The sequence below is a fragment of the Gossypium hirsutum genome, chromosome A06 (assembly GCF_007990345.1).
Source record: "Gossypium hirsutum isolate 1008001.06 chromosome A06, Gossypium_hirsutum_v2.1, whole genome shotgun sequence".
Classification (NCBI taxonomy): domain Eukaryota; kingdom Viridiplantae; phylum Streptophyta; class Magnoliopsida; order Malvales; family Malvaceae; genus Gossypium; species Gossypium hirsutum.
Window position 1 is genome coordinate 128,000,726 of NC_053429.1, and position 20,810 is coordinate 128,021,535.

Consider the following 20,810-nt stretch of genomic DNA (forward strand, 5'->3'; position numbering starts at 1 on the left):
TTTATTTTTTTATTTTTTAGATTTTAAAATTTAGGTTTAATTGTTAACATTTTTTTTATTGTTATTAAATCCGTTGATATGACATTGTGAAATTAAAGAAACTCATTTAGTAGCAATGTAATTTAAAAATAACGGTGTAATAGACTTGAATTTAGCAAAATAATTTTAATAGTGTTAACAATTAGACTTTTATAAAGTAGAGGGATTAAATTTTTAAAAATAAAAGTACAATGATTGAATTTTAAAATTATGAATAGTATAGGGATTTATGATAAATTTGAACTTTTCTTAATTTGAAATAATTTTTAATTAAATATTGAATTTTAAATTTAATTTAAAAGTTAAATTGGTGGTAAAATTTAATCATGATAATTGAATGATGAATTTTTTCATAGTTTTAAAATATAATTATAAATATCAACAAAAACAAAATGTAATGTTATAAGATGACAGATTAACCCTAATAATTGTGGTGAGTAATTATGAATCCTCGATGACGATAAATATATTTAAGCCATTAAGATTTGTCTTAATCACTCATGATTAACTTCTTTGAAAATGCATGCATGCCTAATTTAGTTTCTAGTTTTAATTATGCTTCTTGGCAATTTATTTAACGAAAATGAAAAATACGTAATGCACATAAATAATGTTGTGTCATTATGATAAGGATAAATTAGATTTAAGTTTAGTAAATTATTAATAAATTTACGTTTTGGTCATTAGATTGTTTGAATGTTTTTATTTAAATCACTGAATAATTTGAAAAGTTTCTATTTAAGTTACTGAATTATTTGGAATGTTTATTTACGTTACTGAGTTGTTAAGGCTTTTTTTTTTAAATTTTAGTTAGCTAGTTACAAGCAACGATTTGAAGATTGGTATGGTGGATCAGTACCTATCGATGAGTATAAGAATATACTTTCAATGATTTTACGGTCAATATCAGAGATCAGAAAAGAAAGTTGTTGGGATTTTAATTTGTAAATTTGTGATGTCGAAAGTTGTTTCATAAAAAAAAAACAACATGTGAACTTTTATTTGGTGTAGGTAATGTGAACAAAGAAAGCTATATAACAACGTAGTGACTTAAATGAACATTTTTAATTAATTAAGTGACTATTTTATAATTTTTAAAGTTAAAGGATCAAAATATAAAATTATTAATAATTTAATGGTGTTAGAGTGAAATTTTGAATTAGATGAAGTCTCTATATTTTTTAAAATTTAAAATTTTAATCATAATCATTAATTAATTAACTGAATTTTAAGGATTAAAAATAAATAAAAATGTTATAATAAATTAAAGGACAAGGAAGAAACGAAAAATATGACATCAGCAATTATCTTATTAAAAAAAAAAGAAAAGAAATCAGGCATTTGGAGGGGAATTTAAGTTGCATTTAGAGCTCATTTGGGGCGGTCTGTGTGTTAGATTCGAAAAAAGCCTCGAATCCCGAAACTCAGAGGCGTAGCGAGCGAGCGCGAGCCATAGCCTGAAAAACCCAAACCCCTTTTCGTTCTTTTGTTCATATTCTCATCTATCTTTGTATCCACTGTGCGACTCATTGAGCTGAGACTGGGAGCTATAGAGAAGGAGACGAAGCTGCTGCTTTGCCCTGTGAGTAGAAATTACGGATAATAATGGCGGATAAGCTGGAAGAACAGCTCAAGGAGCTGGGATCCACGCTGGACTCTCCTCCAACTACCAAGGACGCTCTTCTTAAGCTCTTAGAGGTACGCATTCATTATTCAACTTAATTACTTAATTCTACCGAGCTTTCATAGTTTCCCTAGGGTTAATTCAAGCTTAACCTTTTTTCTTTTCTTTAGTTTTTAGGTTTTAAGGCTGCAATAGACTGTTTACTTGAATTAGATTTATTACTTGAAGTTTGTTCTTAATTGGATTTGAGTTTGGAGAAATTTGGTTGAATTAGGGTTATTTCTATAATTCACGAGGTTTTTCCTTAGTTACATGTTTTTCTACTTATTTCCTGCAGTTCCCACTTGTATTTTATGCCCTTAATTTGCTATGTGATATGATATTTGGGTCAGCCATTTTTTGAGTAAATTCAAGATACTGGTCGCTGTTTTAAGATGTTCTATTGTTCTTGTCTCAAGTGGTTGTGTCTTCAAACATGTTATGGTTCTTCTAGGTAGTGCATCAGGATCTGAGTTAGCTGCAATGTGCTATGCCTTGAGAGCTGGACCTTGTTTGATTTTTTCCCCTCAAGTTTGAATGATTGATAACCTTTGTACTTCAATAAAATTAATATGCCAGAAATCTTTGTTTTCAGCTGCACTTCATGAATTACACCACCCACCATTGCATAACATGACAAAAAATGCATACCTAGTTATAGTTTGGAATTGTCATTGTGGTTTGAGAAGGGCTTTAAGGGGTATTGGGGTAAACATTATTAGCCTTGAAAAGAATTCAATCTAGATTCGAAATTAGTTCGGGTTGGCTGCATTAATAAAATTTTCTTCCTTCTGTTAAGTTGTGGGTTCTATCCTTAAAATGCTCTAAAGAAGCTAACTAATCTTTATCAATGTCAATCCATGTAAAATGTTGTTTTACGCTCCCTCGTTCCATTTTTTCGCACATTGGATTACTTTTGCGTACTCGAAAATCCATTGTTCTACTTTGCACTTGACTAAACAATCAAATATGTCGTTCCTTTTGTTTACAAATGATTAAATTTACATTGATAAAACAAATTCCTCAGTGAAGAATTCATGTCTTCTCCGAACATAGGGCAAAGTGGTTTTGTCGAATATGCATTGGTTTTATTTTCGTGTCACATGTTGCTTGGATTCTCTAATAAACTTGTTTTTTTTTTTGACCTGAAGAGGTATCTTCTTATGCATGTTTATGACTGTAGCATTGGTTGATATTTCTCAATGGTTGTAAAGCTCCCCCCCATATTTTTTTCATTCTTGCCTATTTCTTTTGATATTTCACATATCATTCTTTATCTTGTTGCTGACTTTCCCCCACTTCTTCCATTTCGGAAATTCACAATTCTGGCATTGGGCCTATGTGCCAAGACAGATGGGTCTGTGGTAATATGTACTGCTTCATGTTATTTGGTATATATCGTGAATATTTTCTCCTCTAATCTGCAGCAAGCTGCTACATGTCTTTCTGAGCTTGATCAGTCTCCAACATCATCAATAATGGAATCAATGCAGCCTCTGCTTAATGCAATTGTCAAGCCTGAACTGCTGAAGCATCAAGATAAGGATGTGAAACTTCTAGTTGCAACCTGTATTTGTGAGATAACTCGGATAACTGCGCCTGAAGCGCCTTATAATGATGATGTTCTAAAGGTGATTTTCTTTCTGAAGGTTTACTGTTTTTGGTCTTCTTTTTCTTATGCACTAATACATTTTCAACTGAACTTCTGGTGATTGATATGTGCCATGCTTTCAGGATATTTTTAACTTGATTGTTGGCACTTTCAATGGTTTGAGCGATACCGATGGTCCATCATTTAGAAGGATAGTTGTAATTTTGGAGACTCTTGCGAAATATAGATCATGTGTTGTGATGTTGGATCTTGAATGTGATGATTTGGTTAATGAAATGTTCAGTACATTTTTTTCTGTTGTAAGGTATGTTTTATTCCATTATTTATTTAATGTTTTATTCCATTATTTATTTAATGTCAAGAACCGTTTACTCATTGGTTGTTTACCAAAAAGTATGCGTTGCATGTAACATGAGTGCTTTTGTTTTTGTTGAATGTAGAATTTTGAAATGGCTTTATGGTACAATATGATATTGGTCTTAGTATTTCACTTTAGTGCAGTGGCTAAGATATGCCTGCAACCTCTTTTTGTTCAGTGTATGTATCTTGAGCATATCTATTTGTATGTGCGTGTCTGTCTTGTGGTTGGGTTGGTACTTGAAAGTTCCATCTTCCCTTAAGTTGCTTTTATACTAAGAATCTGCAGGTTGTTTAAATCCTTTTCCTGTATGCTTTGAATTATCTTGGACTGGAGGACTGATGTTAACTACATGTTGCAGGGATGATCATCCAGAAAGTGTTTTATCATCTATGCAAACAATCATGATTGTGGTGTTAGAAGAGAGTGAAGATGTTCGAGATGATCTTTTACTTGTTATATTGTCTGCATTAGGTCGTAATAAAAGTGTAAGAATTTCATATTTGCTATTGGCTTATTGCTTACAAATTGTATGGCTGCTTATATTTATCCCAGGAATTATAATTCTGAAGGAAATTGATTTCTGGAATCTATAATTTCAGGGTGTTACTCAAGCTGCCAGGAGACTTGCTATGAATGTCATAGAGCAGTGTTCAGAAAACTTGAAGCTGGCATAAAACAGATTCTTATTTCAGTGATGTCTGGAGATAATCAATTAATAAAAAGTGAAATTGACTATCATGAAGTTATCTATGGCATTTATCATTGTGCTCCTCAGATACTGTCAGGAGTTGTTCCATACCTCACAGGAGAGCTGTTGGTATGAACACAAAATTTCTTTTTCATTTCTACTAATTACTTAACTGCTTTAAGATTTTGTCGTCCATGTGAAAACATATTTGTTTGTTATTTTTGAGAATTTTTGTATATTCTAAAATAATTCTTATAATCTTTTCGAGGATGAAATGTTTGTGGTTCTGGAGAGTTTAGGTTCAGCCTTTGCGAAAATGGGGGCTTTTTCTTTCGCTCCTATTATGGATTTGATAGTTTAGTCTTAAGTTCGGAAAATGAGTTCAAAGATGGTTGGAGTTGATTGACAGTTTCTGAGGTTTATGAATTATAATTCCAATATATGCAGGCTGATCAATTAGACACTCGTTTGAGAGCTGTGAGATTGGTTGGGTCCCTTTTTGCTCTGCCTGGTGCTAACATATGTGAAGCATTTGAGCCAATATTTTCAGAATTTTTGAAGAGGTTGACTGATAGAGTTGTCGATGTTAGAATGTCTGTCCTCGAACATGTTAAGAGCTGTCTGTTGTCAGATCCCTCTAGACCTGAGGCTCCTCAAATAATCTGTGAGTTTCTTTTGATTTTTCTTTTCTCAAAATATATAGTTACTTATGTTATTTCGCTAATTTTGGCATTGTTCTAAATTTTCTAGCTGCCCTCTGTGATCGGCTTTTAGACTATGATGAAAATGTTCGAAAGCAAGTTGTGGATGTAATTTGTGATGTTGCTTGTCATTCACTTGTTTCCATTCCCGTTCGGGCTGTAAAACTAGTTGCAGAGCGTATTCGGGACAAATCTGTATGTTAATTTTCCTGTACTTCTTGGACTACTTTGCTACCCCTTCTGTATCCAGTGATTATTATATACTGCATTTAACTTTTTCTTTTGTTTGGAATGTACAGCTGCTTGTTAAAAAATATACCATGGAAAGAGTGGCTGAGATATTTAGAGTTTATTGTGCTGGCTGCTCTGATGGCTCGATCAATCAGAATGAATTTGATTGGATACCTGGGAAGATTTTTAGATGTTTTTATGACAAAGATTTTAGGCAAGTCATTTGGGATACTTGCAAGCATGGACTAATTTTGCACTTGTTTAAAATATATCGCATTATTTATCTTTGTTTTTCCTCATTATACGAAGTTTAGGGGTTATTTAGTTAATGCATTTGGATCTCTTATTAAGGAAGTTCGGTAGATGTAAGAAGGGATATTATAAGCTTAGATTTGGAGTTATGCTTTATTTTCAACCTTTCATTAATTTTTGCTAAATAATTTCTTCAATTTGATCCATGCAAAAGAAAATGAAAATCCTGTTTGTTTAAATTTTATTCTCATGATTATTTATTTATTTTTCCCTGAGCTTGTATGCAAGTAATTATTAGGATGAATTAGTAATCTGTTAATTAGTACGTTAGTGCAAACTGTTTTCAAATCAGTAAAATGCAAAGCAAAAAATTTAAAGAGCTTTCTGCTACGACTTTTTGTTGGGTGTGTGTTGTGCATAATTGTAGCATTTGTAATATGTAGATCTTGATCTTCCTTGCAGGTTGGATACGATTGAATCTATTTTATGTAGATCCCTCTTTCCTACTGAATTCTCAATCAGAGATAAAGTTAAATGTTGGATAAGAGTCTTTTCTGGGTTTGACAAAATTGAGGTCAAGGCACTTGAGCGGATGCTGGAGCAGAAGCAGAGGTATATTGTAAATGCTTTCCTAGATGGCTTTTGATTAACTTCCCTTCATGTGTGTATTTAATGGTTTCTATACTGATTTTTGGGGGATTTCCTGTTGGATTACAGGTTACAGCTAGAGATGCAGAGGTATCTCTCTCTAAGGCAGATGCATCAGGTTTGAAGCTTTGAATGATGATATAGTATCCTAAAGCTCAGAATTTATACTTCTATTAACTGTTAAGTTGAAAAATCCGTACTTTCTCCCATGCAGGATAGTGATGCTCCTGAAATACAAAAGAAAGTTTTATATAGCTTCCAAAACATGTCTCGCACTTTTTCTGATCCTGTGAAGGCAGAAGAGAGTTTTCAGATTCTTGATCAGTTGAAAGATGCTAATATTTGGAAGATTTTATCGAATCTACTGGATCCCAATACCAGCTTCCATCAAGCTTCTAGTGGTCGGGTAGGTTATAAGATGTTGACTCTTTTTTTTTTGAGTTAAAGTTAAAGATATTGGCAGATGCAAATTGTAGGGGATGTTGCTCATAGGTGAACTTCTCTTTGATTTTGGGGGAAAAATGTATTATGATGAGTAGTTTGACCCATGGAATCTAAGTTTTTATCTTTTTAAAGTTTTTCCATTGTATGATATATCTGTGATATATGTCTGTATTTGCAGGATGAATTACTTAAAATACTTGCTGAGGGGCACCAACTCTATGATTTTCTGAGTACACTCTCACTGAAGTGTTCTTATCTACTTTTTAACAAGGAGCATGTGAAAGAAATCCTTCTGGAGGTTACCATACAGAAGTCTGCTGGAAACACGTTACACATCCAATCTTGCATGAATATACTCGTGGTAATAATTTGTATCTCTATCAAACTTGTTTTTCTGGGTGTGAATGAGTGCTGTTGTGCCATTTCGTGTGGCCTTTGCTTTTGTGTGCGTCTCTCTTTCCTATGCTTCAATTCACAATGTTAGTAAGAATTTGCAAGTTTGATGCCTTCAACATAGGTCCTATAAAGTTGTTTATGTTCCCCCCCCCCCCTTTTCTTTCTCTTAGAAACACATTCAAGTTTTGTTTTATAATGTCTCTTAGCTGCTTTCCAGATTCTTGCGCGATTTAGTCCATCGCTTCTGGGTGGAGCTGAAGAAGAACTGATTACTTTTCTGGAAGATGACAATGAAATTATAAAAGAAGGCATTTTGCATGTTTTGGCTAAGGCTGGTAGTACCATACGGGAACAACTTGCAGTGTCATCAAGGTGCAACTTTGGAATGCTTGACTTGTTAGAGTTAGTTCGTTTCCCTTATTCTTACCATCTTTGTAATGGTTGTTTGCAGTTCAATCGATCTTATATTGGAGAGGCTTTGTTTAGAAGGCAGCCGGAGACAAGCCAAGTATGCAGTGCATGCACTGGCAGCGATAACAAAGGATGATGGGCTCAAGTCTCTCTCTGTTTTATATAAGGTTACACAAAATGTCATGCTCGTTAGTTATGTATTCGAAATGTGTTTTCAGAATAATAAAAAAAGTATAAATAGCATTGTCTTAATTTATTTGCGTAACTTACTGTTTCTTTGCTCTATTTGCAGAGCCTTGTGGACATGCTAGAAGAAAAGACGCATCTACCGGCGGTACTCCAGTCTTTGGGGTGTATAGCTCAGACTGCAATGCCTGTTTTTGAAACTAGAGAGGGTGAAATAGAAGAATTTATTAAAACTAAAATTTTGAGATGCAATAATGTAAGTCTTGTGAATACATTGTATCCTTCAATTATTTTCTATCTCTGACATATTGATTAAATTTTCATGCATAACCTTCTTTGTTACTTCAGGAAGCAGATGGCAGTGCAAATGAATGTTGGGATGACAAAAGCGAACTTTGTATGTTGAAGGTTGTGGATTGTTGTTTTTTTCTTTTTGTAAGAACAATTTCATTTTTATTATCTGTGTCTCTTGGAACATGAGTTCAGGTTTCCGGTTTTTATTTTCAAGCTTTTTTTTTTTTGTAACTTTTCTATGATTGATCTCTCAGCCTCTAATATTTTTTTTGTACCACAGGTATTTGGGATAAAGACATTGGTCAAAAGCTATTTGCCTGTTAAAGATGCTCATCTTCGGCCTGCTATCGACGACCTTCTAGGACTCCTTAGAAACATACTTTCTTTTGGTGAAATATCTGAAGATATAAAATCAAGGTACTATAGTTGACATCTGGAAATTTCTCTCTGGTTCACTCACTGTTTTCTTTACTTACTAATATTTTGTGTGTGGCTGTTGAATATCTCTGTTGGTTTCCCTCAATTTATTGAAACCTGTTGCCTGTCAAGGCCCAAATTTCACACACAAGTTTTTCTTATCTTACAGTTTAGCTGATAAGGCTCATTTAAGGCTTGCTGCAGCCAAGGCAGTTGTTCGTCTGTCCCGTTACTGGGATCATAAGATTCCTGTTGATGTCTTCTATTTAACCTTGAGGACCGCTGAGGTGAAGCATTTGTACAATATGCAACATTGATCTTGTTTTCTTGTTCACTCTTCCTTTTCTCTTATGTTCTTTTCTGGGTTTCTAGATCTCTTTCCCTCAGGCTAGGAAACAATTCCTCAACAAAGTTCATCAATATATAAAGGACAGGCTCTTGGATGCCAAATATGCTTGTGCTTTCTTATTTAACATACCTGGATCCAAACCACTTCAGTTTGAGGAGGTTTTCATGCTGAACTTGAATTTTTGTGTAGTTTTTTGCTGAACTCATTTTGTTGTTCTGTTATGGCAAGATTTGTGAATTTGCTGTTATTTTCTTTTGTGTTTGAATTAGCAGGATAAACAGAATTTAGCCGACATCTTCCAAATGTATCAGCAGGCAAAAGTTCGGCAGGTTGCTATACAATCTGATACAAATTCCTCAACATCATATCCTGAATACATCCTGGCCTATTTGGTTCATGCTCTTGCTCATCATTCATGTCCGAACACAGATGAATGCAAAGATGTCAAAGCATTTGAATTAATATTCCGGTATATGCATCTCCCTCAATCTGTCTCAGATATATGGTTTAGATATAAATTGAGTTGGTATAGAGTGTTGTCTCACATTGGTTAATTTTGGAGGCCTTGTGGACCTTAAGTTGAAGAGAAGCCTCTTTGACTATAGCATCTAACTATGAACCCAGGGATCCCTAACAACTTTAGATCTTTACTCTGCTAAGAGATCCTATGTTAAGCAGATTGGCAGCAGGTTATGATGCCCAACCTGAACATTAAGTCATAGAAAACCTCAAATTTAACTGCTGTAGTTACGGACACTTGAATTAAACTACGAAGTTTAGAAATAAAAAAGATAATCAACTTTTTATCTATATTCTAATGGATTAGATGACTTTATATTGCCTGTTTCTGTGAATCCTCAATACTAAATTTTACTTCTTGCCAGTCGCTAGTGTTTTTCAGCAGCCTTCCGTATGTTATTACTTTTTATTGCTGTAGTCTGATATCATAGATTTTGTACTGACGGGGTTCACTAGTCTTAATGATTAGGTTCTTGCTATAGGTAGAAATAATTTCTTGGTAATTTGTATTTAATTGAGAACTTTTTAGTCATTGAACTTGTTCTGTATCTTTCAGGCAATTGTACTTGACTATTTCTATGTTGGTGAATAAAGATGAAGATGCCAAGTCAGAAGCTGATGCCAACAAGGAGAAGGAGAATATTTCTATGATATTCTCTATCTTTAAGAGTATCAAGCACTCTGAAGACATTGTTGATGCAACAAAATCAAAGGTTCAGTGAGAAGTTTGTTTTTTATTCTAGTAATTGCTATTATCCATTTTTTCTCCCTATTATATTGTATAACTAGTTGATAGGTTATCAGTTTGGGGCCTTCTGATGATGAGATAAGTTAAAAAGCCCTCCTTAAGAACAAAGAAGCTAATTGGTCTGATAATTTATTTATTCTTTTTTTTTTTTTCAGAATTCGCATGCTATCTGTGACCTTGGGCTTTCCATCATGAAGCTCCTAGGTTATAAGGAGGATGCAGGTCTTATACAGTCAGTCTCTCTGCCTCCAATCCTATACAAACCATATGAAAGAAAAGAAGGTGAAGATTCCCAGGTAAGATTTTAAATTACCTGAAGCTTTCTAACTGCAATCAGGCACTGATAGGAAAAAACTCTGTACAACTATTACTTCAGACACCGGATGTGAGCTATTTTTTAAGTAATGTGCATAACACAGTTTTATATGTAGTTAACCCACTTGTCAATAATTTGTGCAAACAGTTGTTATGCTTCAACCATGCAATCACATTGTGCTATTGACATTCATTCATTTATTTCTTCATTTGCATCTTATTTGGGCTATATTTTTAGTGCAATGTTTTTGATTATGCTATTTCTTATTTTTGATAGGCTGGAGGAAGGCAAACATGGTTAGCTGATGAGAGTATCTTGTCCCACTTCGAATCCCTAAAGTTGGAATGTGATAGAATGGTACTATATGCTCTCTTTCATTCATCTATGGGGTACTATATGGTGTATCTGGAAGGGCTCCCTTTCATTCATCTATTTGATGTTAAAATTTTGGATATTAAATATCTACAAATTTGAAAATTTATATTTGCAATTGTGCATATAAACTTATAGATGTATGTAAATTATAATTTATGTATATAATATATTTTTTTAGAGAGCTTGAAAATCGGCTATAAATATCTATGAAAAATTGAAACATCCGGGTAGACTCAAACTAGCATGTTGAAATACTCTGGTATTTAATGTTACATTGTTCACTAACTTTTCCTGCTCCTCTTTTATCACACATTAGGTTCATACAGAGATTGTCAAGGAGGAGGCTCTCAAAGACAGTGAAACCGATAGAAATGAAGTGCCTCTCAGAAAAATGATTAAGCAGTTAAAATCTAAAGAACCCAAGGCTGGGAAGGCTAAAAAGAACAGGTCTCTCCCTATAGAAGCAAAAGATGCTGAAAATGATGTTGATATTTTGAAAATGGTGAGGGAAATAAATTTGGACAGTCTAGAGAGGTCCAGTAAGTTTGAGTCAACCAATGGTCATAAACATTTCCCTACCAAGAAAGAAAAAGCGGAGCAGGAACATCAGAAAGGTAATAAGAGAAAATTAAGTGTTGCAGCTTCTGTCCCAGTGCCAAAACGCAAGAGGTCGTTACCTGCACATAGCGCTTTCAAGCTTTCACGAAGTGTTTCTAAGGTCCCTTCAGGACATGACTGGCATGAAGTTAGAGATTCCTCATTTCTACCTATGAAAATGGACATTGATAAATTCTATGATTCTAAAGACAAAAAGCCCACAAATAAAAAACGGAATGAGAATAATGAATTGGACCACTTGGTGCCATGCAGTCGGAAGAGAAGAAGCATCCCATTGAAAGGTAAAGGCAAAGGCTGTGATAGTGATGAGGCAGATGAAGATGAAGCTGATGATGAAAATCTGGAGGTGCGTTTTCTTTGACTTGGTTAAATTGCCGTCGGGGATTTATGCATTTAATGCTCTCATGGTTCACTGTTGTGAATATCTGTTTTATATTTCCATGCAGAAGTTAGACACCCCTAAGTCTGCAGGTGGATCTAGCAAAAAGCAGAAGAGGAGCATTGCAGGATTAACGAAGGTCCTTGTTTTCACTTCACATCTTTTTAATTAACACTATGAAGGTTTCAAGTTGGTGCTGTTGTATGAAACATGAAAAATGACTAATCCATTAGTATTCACAACTTAGAAGGGTTAGAAAGATAAATCCTGGTGGCATTTATGTGGTGGTTTCCTTTGAGAACCCCTCCCTGCCTCTGGAATCCCGCCCTTTTTTTCCTCCCCCTTTTCTGTCTTGGTGTTGCTTGTTTGCTATTTTTAATGCTTTTGCTAGAATTTCTCATGTTACAATATTTGAAAGTGCACCGAGGACCTGCCTTGCTTCTCTCTCATTCTCTCTGTAGTTGAGATTTAGCGGGGATGCATACCATCTATATTCTATCTCGTGCTTTTCTAGTTTTTCCTTACCATTGTTGCCCTATAAGTGTTCTAACACATTATGAAATGGCTTCTATTTCTCTGTTCTAATCCTCTTGTTGTCTCAAAGTTTTGAGCTCTTTGTTCATTATTTAATCTTCTTTGTTTCCTTTGCGCAGAGCTCAACCAAGGAAGATAAAATTGATGTTGCAGATTTGATTGGTTACAGAATAAAAGTGTGGTGGCCCTTGGATAAGCAGTGAGTCCCATAACTTTGCTGTTCTTTGCAACAGAGTCCAAAAGTTTACCGTGAATCATTCTGTGAAATAGATTGATTGTCAGTCTGTATCTCAGTTGTATTTCACATGTTATTTAGGTTGCATTCACGTGTTTGAGAATTCACACAAGGCTTCATTTGGTTACATTTGAAATTCTGCAAATGAGTTTGTGCTTTTTGTAGATCTGAAATGACCATTTCGACTTTCTCCTTGTCTGATTTGCATATTCATCCACTTTTTATTGTTTTAATGAGGACGAAAATTTATTCAAGATTCTGGTCTTACAGCAGTCCTTATGGCTCTGTGCTAATCTAGTCGTGCTAATCTAGTCTTACGGCAGTCTTTAAGGCTTTAATTTTAGGTTTAGTATTGTATTTAAACCATAGTGCTTTTCTGGTCAATTTAACAGTTTCCCTGTGGGTATTAATTTGTTTCTACTATAAAGTTTTTTTTTCATTCTCCACATTGTTATACATGTTAGTATTATTCTATTTGAACAGGTGCAATTTCATTTTGCATAACATCAGTCTTTATGGTTCTGTGCTTGTATAGCAATGTTATTATGAACCTATCAAGGGTTTAACATTGTTTGAAGAAAATATATTTCTCAAGAAAAGATCCAATTATGAAGGTTCTCCACTGATTTTATCTTACTGCTGGAAATGACAGGTTTTATGAAGGTACAATCAAGTCTTATGACGCCATAAAGAAGAAGCATGTGGTAAGCTGCACTTTTTTTTCCTGCTTGGATGTATATGTAACGTTTGTGCCACATGGAACCAACTGTTACTCATATATTCTTATTAGGTATTATATGACGATGGAGATGTGGAAGTGCTTCGTCTGGATAGAGAGCGTTGGGAGCTCATTGGCACAGGCCGCAAGTCTGGAAAGGTTAAGGCTTCACATCTTGCATTTCTCTAGGCTGAAATCAGTTAAATATTTGTTTGAGCTTGCTCTTTATCACTTCGCTTGCACTTTTTGCAGAAGTCAAATTCATTGAAAGTCAGCAACAGCCCCCTGAAGGAAGTGTACGTGCTATCAACTAATGCAGTTTTTAGATAATTCTGTTGTGAATCTCAACTTGTTGTGTAGTTCTGTGCGTCTCATATCCTCCAAAAAAAAAAAAAAAGGGTGTGGGGAGAAAAGAAAAAGAGAAAAGATGGCAATTGTTGTGAGGATGACTTGTTTTTACATCTAGTAACTAACTTCTCATGTTGCTTCATAACTTGATTGTTGTACAATTGACAGGTCTCCTGGGCAGAAAAGTAAGAGCTCTGGTGCTTCACGTCAGAATATCAGTTCAGTAAAGACGTGAGTAATCGCTATCTGACATGAAGCTATTTGCCTTCAGTTGGTTTGTGAGTTTAATTGATATTTGATTTGCAGACTTAAGGGGAAAAGAACTCCAAAGAAAAACTTGAAGCATGCTCAAAACAGCATGTTGAAAGATGATGAAGAGAATGCTGGTGTGTCAGAATCCAAGTCCACTGCCGCAAAAAAAATTCCTAAAATGAACTCAGGTATTGTGTATTGATTTTCATAAATTTTCTTTAGGCTGTTTTAATTTCTGTTGAATGTGCATTGTGCTATAAAGTTAGCTTGCTTTATTAGTTTTGGTGTCATCTCCTGGAGCTGTGATGCAACCAGAACTAATGTCATTTAGATCAAATATTGCACTTTGAACATCATTGAAAGCCACAAAATTTTGGTAATATGTCGGACATATTACTTTGAAACTTGTGGAACAAATATGATATGGGATCTTGGGTCATTATTTCTCTTTCCCCTCTCATTTCATGTCTTTAAATGTTTCTTTCCTTCTTCCCAGATGAATCTGAAGGATCAGACACCAAAATGGTAGACGAGAACCTAAGAGATAGGGAAGAATCTGGGAAGAAAACGGCTTCAGTTTCCCAAGGAGGATGTTCAGAAGATACAAAGGGAAGCCCAAATAATGCCAAGGAGTCAGATGAAGTTAAATCTGATGCTGACGGGAATCTTTCCGGGCATATAGATAGCACTTCAGAAAATGCTCGAAAGGTGGACGAGGAAGAGAAAGCAGCTGATGAATTAAGTGAAGACTCTAGAGAACCTGCTAGTAAAGCAACTGGATCAGAACCCGAAGAGGCTGAAGAAAGTGATCATGTTGAGAGTAAATCTCCAATCTTGAAAAAAACATCGAAAGGGTCTTCCTCAACTTTGGATGTTGCAGATTCCGGGATTTCTGATGATGAGCCCCTTGTAATTTTACTTCTAGCAATGTCCTCAGTAACTTTCATGTTCGTCTTTTATATTAATTTGAAATGATTTTCTTTTCTTTTATCAAATGCAGAGCAAGTGGAAGCATAAGGTCGGAAAATCCGGTTCCAAGAAACTGAAGTAAGGGGTTGAAGATGAACTTGAGCGGGAAACAAGTGGTGCTGTCTCTGTTGAAGTGGTAAGATAGAACCTAACAAGACGATGGCCATCTGACTTTTATGTAAACACAGTAATAAATGTCCGAGTAATTGTCCTTGCCCTAGCCGTAGCCGTAACCGTAGACTAGAACCTTGTAGAGAATGTACTGTAAAATAACTGTAGGGGGGGGGAACTTTAGTGCATGGATGGTGTAGGGTGGTAGATGATTAGAGATGGTTTGCATGAAATTGATAGGGTACATTTGTATAGTTTAATTGTATTTTGGGGGATTGTTTTACAACTTTATTTGACTTTAAAACATCCATATCAAATTGATCATTGTTTCACCATCGTTGTCTGCACACTGCTTAGCCTACCATTGGCTGCGGTGGGAACACATGCTGTTTGAATTATTGTGTGAATCAAATACTCTGCAATTGGAAGTATTTGTGTGAATGCTCGGTCATAAACGCGTCCCAATAGTTTTGTAGTGTCAATGGATGGTTTTGGACTGATTTTGATTCCATTTATTTTATAATGTTTTTCTTTTTTGGGTTTATTTTGTCATCACTATATGATAGCAGTGACCACTATCAGGCCTCTTTAACTTGCTGAAATTGGGGCAGTGCATCTGGTCGGAGCTAAGCTAACACATGTTAGTCGGTATAATTCTGGTTTTAGCCTATGGATTTTGAGAGTTAGTAATATTGGTAATTTTTTTGGTCACTCAATTATGAAAAGTTACATTATTCAGTTGTCTTTTTTCGGTCAGCAATTAAAAATGAAACACCCAAAAATCTAAAAATAATTTAATATTGATTATGATTAATTATATTTTCATTTGGTCCTGTGAATTAAAAGTAAAAAATAATAGCAACAACAATCCTCAAAAAAAAAAAAATGCTAAGCAACAACTAAAGGTTTTTGTCGATTTGAGTCTACTATCAACTAGAGGATGAAATTGACCCAATAAAATTTGAAATATTGAATCCTAAGTTTTAACATGATAGAGGGACTAAAATAAAAATTAAACCAATACCATACACAGCCGAGCGCATCAAACAATTTAATTAGTGGCATTAAGTAGAAGCAGTGCATTATGACCCGAAAGGAATTGGAAAAAGAGCCAAGAGTCAAAGTGGAAGACCCAGCTGCAGCGGCAGGTTTTTGGCTAAGTCTAAACACGATGCTAACAATTTTTATTATTGTGTTCAGATTTAGTTTCATTTCTTTAAATATATATAAAAAAATAAGACTTGAACATATTAACACATCCATTCGTTAAGGAAAAGGTATAATATTTCTTTTGGCACTCTAATTTTACCAAAAAAAAAATTATTGTAGTATTTATTTAATTTTTTGCTTCTTTTAATTTTTAAACTTATATTTTTTTGTCAAATTAATTGAAAAGTTAATAAATATTAACTTTGTTTCTTTGTTTTAAAAATATTTTTTTTAATTTTAAAATAAAATTTTTCTATTTATTTTGGATAATTTGATAAAAATATAAATTTAAAAATAAAAAATTAAATGAATGATTAAAATAATTTTTTATAAATTAGAAACTCGAATAAATCGTCATGCTTTAATTGGTTAAATATTTATAATAATGTAAATATATTCCTTTCTCCTAAATTTTATTGAACTCAAAAAAAAAAAACAGTCATAGATGTTTTTGTCTTGTCGATTTCAAGTCTAAGTTTTGAATTTAAATATTTTCAACTCAAATTCTTTTGAATATTTTGTAAAACAAAAATAACTTTGAAACATAAACAAATCATTCAATGTTGTACTAATCTAATCCAGCATTTTCCACGTTTAAGCATAGAATTTCCTATATTTAATGCTTGTAATCCTAAAATTGTATATGCGTGTTGAAAGTGGGGTTCAACTTTTTCTTTTAGCTTTTTGGTATTTCCAATCCCACGCTGCTCAAAAACACTCTCTCCTCCCCCTCTCTCACCCTCTAATCTGATCACTGATTTCTTCGATTTCAAGTTGAAGTCAAGCTGCAGCTATACTGGTAAAATCATTCTCTTTGTTTATGGATCTGTTTGGCTATTGCCTTTATCTTTGATGATCTTTTTTTTTTGTTTATTATATCCTATTTTTATTTTCTCTACAAATTATGGATTCCTTGTTTCTGGGTTTTTCACTTCTTTTTTTTTTAAATTATTGGAATTTGGGTTCTTTGCAGTGATTTGGTTAATATAGAATTGAAACAATGGGGGAGCTGTTGGGACTGCTAAAAGTGGTGGTTGTGCAAGGTAAAAGGTTGGTTATCCGGGATTTTAAGAGCAGCGATCCTTATGTTATAGCCAAGCTCGGTGATCAGGTTTGTGGAACTTTGGGTATTTATCATTTACTTTTGTTGTTTCCCCTTTGTTTCAGTATTTTGTGTCTTATAAAAATTGATGATATTCTGCCATTTCAAAGAATTTGAATAACTCATGTTTTGCATTGGCAATTCTATGTTTCTTTAGTTCCTCTCACTATTTTGTATCAAAAGTTACTGTTTTGTCTCCTTCTATGTACATTATGTTGGTAAAAGTAGCATGGAGCTTCCTGTATCAGTTGTCAGTTAGAATTTTGTCCTCTCTATTAAAAAAAATTGGCAACTTAGTCCCTATATGTTAGATCAAATAGCAAAAACTTCATCTATTTGTAAGCTTAAAAACTAGCGTGCCTGATGAAATAACTAGGCAGTGACACGTGATGTGTCGTATGTACCTCATGCTGACAAAGAGGGATCAGGTTTTTAAGGGTAGTAGTTGGATGATTAATAGAACAGCCAGTTTGTTCTTTGATCTAACATACAAGGATTAATTTGCCCCTTTTTTGACTTGAGGGGGCAAAATACAATTCAAATCCTAGTACAAGGCCTCCATTGTATTTTTACCACTTTTATGTCCTATTGATGTTAAAAGCAAAATGTAGAGAGCACAGAACACCATTTGGTTTGCTCTTTTCTTTCATGGTTTTGTGTTGCTCGTTTTCGGGAATTTAACTAACTTAATTCCTGTTACCACATGAACTACAATACCGAAAATTTTTGGATGTTTATCAGTCAGTCATAAGATTGTTGGATTCTCTATTGTTTTTAGTGCTGACTATTTGTTGTAGGCTTAGCAACTGTTGGCAGTGAGCCTTTGTATTCCCTTTATCTTTTTTTTTTTTTTCTCTATTTGGTTTTGATTTGCTAGTAAAAGTTTCCTATTTATTTTTTCATTCTCGCAATTGAATATTTTGAACCAACTTAATGTCTTCCATTTCTAGGTAGCAAAGACTAAGGTTATCAACAGTTGCCTCAATCCAGTATGGAATGAAGAGCTCACTTTCTCCCTCACTGAACCTGTTGGAGTTCTAAATTTGGTAAGTTTATGATATTTGAACTCTAAAAGTATCTTGATCAACATGTTTGATTTTGCATCTTATCAATTATTTTAACCTGTTATAGAAAGTTAGGAATTAGTACTTTTTTTCTTTAGTATAGGAGCCATATTTCTATTGAATTTTTTCTTCGTTCTGACCTGTCAGGCTTTTGAAATTTCTGATTCATAGTTATCCTATTGGGATAAATATCAAAACTATACATGAATTTTGATCCAATGTACAATTTCTTACATGAACTTTGGTTTTGTGCATTTTTATTATACATGAAATTTTGATTTGATTCAATTTTCGCAAATCACTAACAACATTATCAAATTAACTCCATTTTATGCTGAAATATTGCAAACAGAAACAATTATATTACTCCGATAGGAAGATAAATGTATGTATTGATTTTTTTTAAATGTATACAATTGAATCAAAATCAAAGTTTCATGTATACATATGAACCATAATTCAAGTTTCATGTGTATAATTACACAAATCAAAGTTCATATATCAAATTACACGTTTGACCTAAGTTCATGTATAAATTTGATATTTATCCCTTATCCAATTCAAGCTAGTTGATTAGATCATTAGAATCCTTATAGTTGCATAACATGCATTTACCTTTCCTTTTGTTTTGAAGCATATGGTTTTGGTTCATCTACACCTAAATTTATCTATTTGCCTGCGTTTGTTGGAGTTATATCTGTATTTGCTGAATGTTTGCGAGTTGAAATGTTATTATGCCGGAAGATACAGATTTCAGAAATTTGATACCTTCAGTTTCCTCTATATAGTTTTCAACTGTTTTGTCAGTTTCGATGTGAAGCAGGCAACAATATCCAATTGTTTTAGGATTCATCTGTAAAGTAGAACTGATTTTCTGCCCTAACTCATGACTTGTAGCTTATTGTCTTCTTCTTTGAAAAGAGAGCAGTTATAATTAGGGTAAACTACACCCAAGGTCACTAAACTATTAGTAAATTTACGTTTTGGTCACTCAATTTCCAAAAGTTATAAAATGGTCTCAATTATTCAAAAGTTTTCTTTTAAGTCACTAAACTATTCGAAAGTTTTTATATATGCCATACAGCAGCTATTTAAAATCCTAGTGACTTAAATGAAAATTTTCGAATAGTTCAGTGACTATTTTCTAAATTTTTTAAGTTTTGTGACCAAAATGTAAACTTACTAATAATTTAGTGACCTTGGGTGTAGTTTATTCTTATAGTTATTATGGTTGATGAAAAACTTTAGAAGATGCTAATAAAATTGTTGATAAAAGTTAGGTTTTATGAAGAATTGATGAAAAACGCTTTTCTTTCTGCAGGAAGTATTCGACAAAGATCGTTTCAAGGCTGATGACAAGATGGGACATGCTTATCTGAACCTTCAACCACTTGTCTCAGCTGCTAGATTAAGCCATGCTCTTCGAGTTTCTTCTGGTGAGATGACATTGAGGAAGGTTGTACCCGACACTGATAATTGTCTTGTTAGAGAGAGTTCTATTAGTTTGATAAATGGTGAAGTAGTTCAAAGTGTCTGGTTAAGGCTTTGCACAGTTGAGTCCGGGGAAATAGAGCTAAAGGTCAGGTTAATTGAGACACGCGATGGACCTTCAAGGTAGTTGAGCTATATCCGCTGATGAGATAAGTGTTTGGGAGCTCAAGTTCAGGTGATTCCCGCAAGGCCGCAAATTAAGGTGAGCTCGGGAATATGTAGTTGAATGTGTGGAAAAGCGTAGTTTTCCTTAGCTGTTTCCCTTAAGGCAACTTAAAATAGGTGGTAGTTGAATGTGTGGAAAAGTGTAGTTTTCCTTAGCTGTTTCCCTTAAGGCAACTTAAAATAGGTGGTAGTTGAATGTGTGGAAAAGTGTAGTTTCCCTTGGCTGTTTCTAGTGTACATTAGGTCCAGGCATAAAATAGGTTGGTTTGAATCTTTGATTTGTACTTTTCAGGATGGCAATGGCAGCCAATACTGGACCTTAAATATATGCATCCTGAACTGAATGTTGTTGTAGTATATGTGTTTTAAGCAATTGGTTTCCATGAATTCGAGATAAGAGGGTCGAATTTTAGTACATAGTCGATGTATGTACTGCATAATGTATAACCCTTCTGCAGGATTATAATACACAACTTGATCTAATCTCACATTAAGGCAGGATTCAAGGGAAATAGCTATTTACTAAAGTAGACCCTGCTTTTTAAGTAATGTATATAGGTATGGGATATAAATGTTAAGAATTTATATATTGAAAAAGAAGAAAGAAACACAAAGAACTACAGCTTAATCATCCTACCAAAACCAGGAGAAATAAGGTCCTCATGCAAGGCTCCCTCCTAAGTTCAACTGTTTTGCTATCCATTAGGAAAAAGACAAGTGTATGTGTACTTCAGGGGGTTGTATTAGTAGTTATATTATGGATGGTGACCTGTAAAATTATGGTGCATATTAAATGATGATTTTAGATTCTTTTAGTAAAAATGATTTTTCAAAGGTAATTGCAGATGAATGAAGCCTTTCATAAGTCTTGGCAGCAAATTTCAGTATCGGTTATTGTCTTCATCTTTTATAATAATAAAAAAAAAGTTCAGTTTAAATGTTAACTTATCTAATTTTTTTTCAAT

The 20,810-nt window shown here is 33.9% G+C and overlaps 1 protein-coding gene and 1 pseudogene across 1 annotated transcript; both read left to right on the plus strand.

Moving 5' to 3' along the window:
• The first annotated feature begins 1,412 nt into the window (after positions 1-1,412).
• LOC107960149 (sister chromatid cohesion protein PDS5 homolog A-like) lies at positions 1,413-15,146 on the plus strand (annotated as a pseudogene).
• A 1,256-nt stretch (positions 15,147-16,402) lies between these two features.
• On the plus strand, positions 16,403-20,232 carry LOC107960147 (protein C2-DOMAIN ABA-RELATED 11). The gene is made up of 4 exons (XM_016896425.2): positions 16,403-16,822; positions 16,997-17,134; positions 18,076-18,171; positions 19,511-20,232. Exons 2-4 carry the CDS (start codon positions 17,024-17,026, stop codon positions 19,805-19,807), a joined length of 504 nt encoding a protein of 167 aa, XP_016751914.1. The 5' UTR covers positions 16,403-16,822; positions 16,997-17,023; the 3' UTR covers positions 19,808-20,232.
• Positions 20,233-20,810: the final 578 nt, after the last annotated feature.

What these genes read in the sequence shown, in the direction of transcription:
- LOC107960147 (XM_016896425.2), top strand. Translation starts at nt 17,024, where the DNA reads ATGGGGGAGCTGTTGGGACTGCTAAAAGTGGTGGTTGTGCAAGGTAAA. An exon ending in TAGCCAAGCTCGGTGATCAG is followed by an intron (nt 17,135 to 18,075) that starts GTTTGTGGAACT and finishes TTCCATTTCTAG; the next exon opens with GTAGCAAAGACTAAGGTTAT. An exon ending in CTGTTGGAGTTCTAAATTTG is followed by an intron (nt 18,172 to 19,510) that starts GTAAGTTTATGA and finishes TTCTTTCTGCAG; the next exon opens with GAAGTATTCGACAAAGATCG.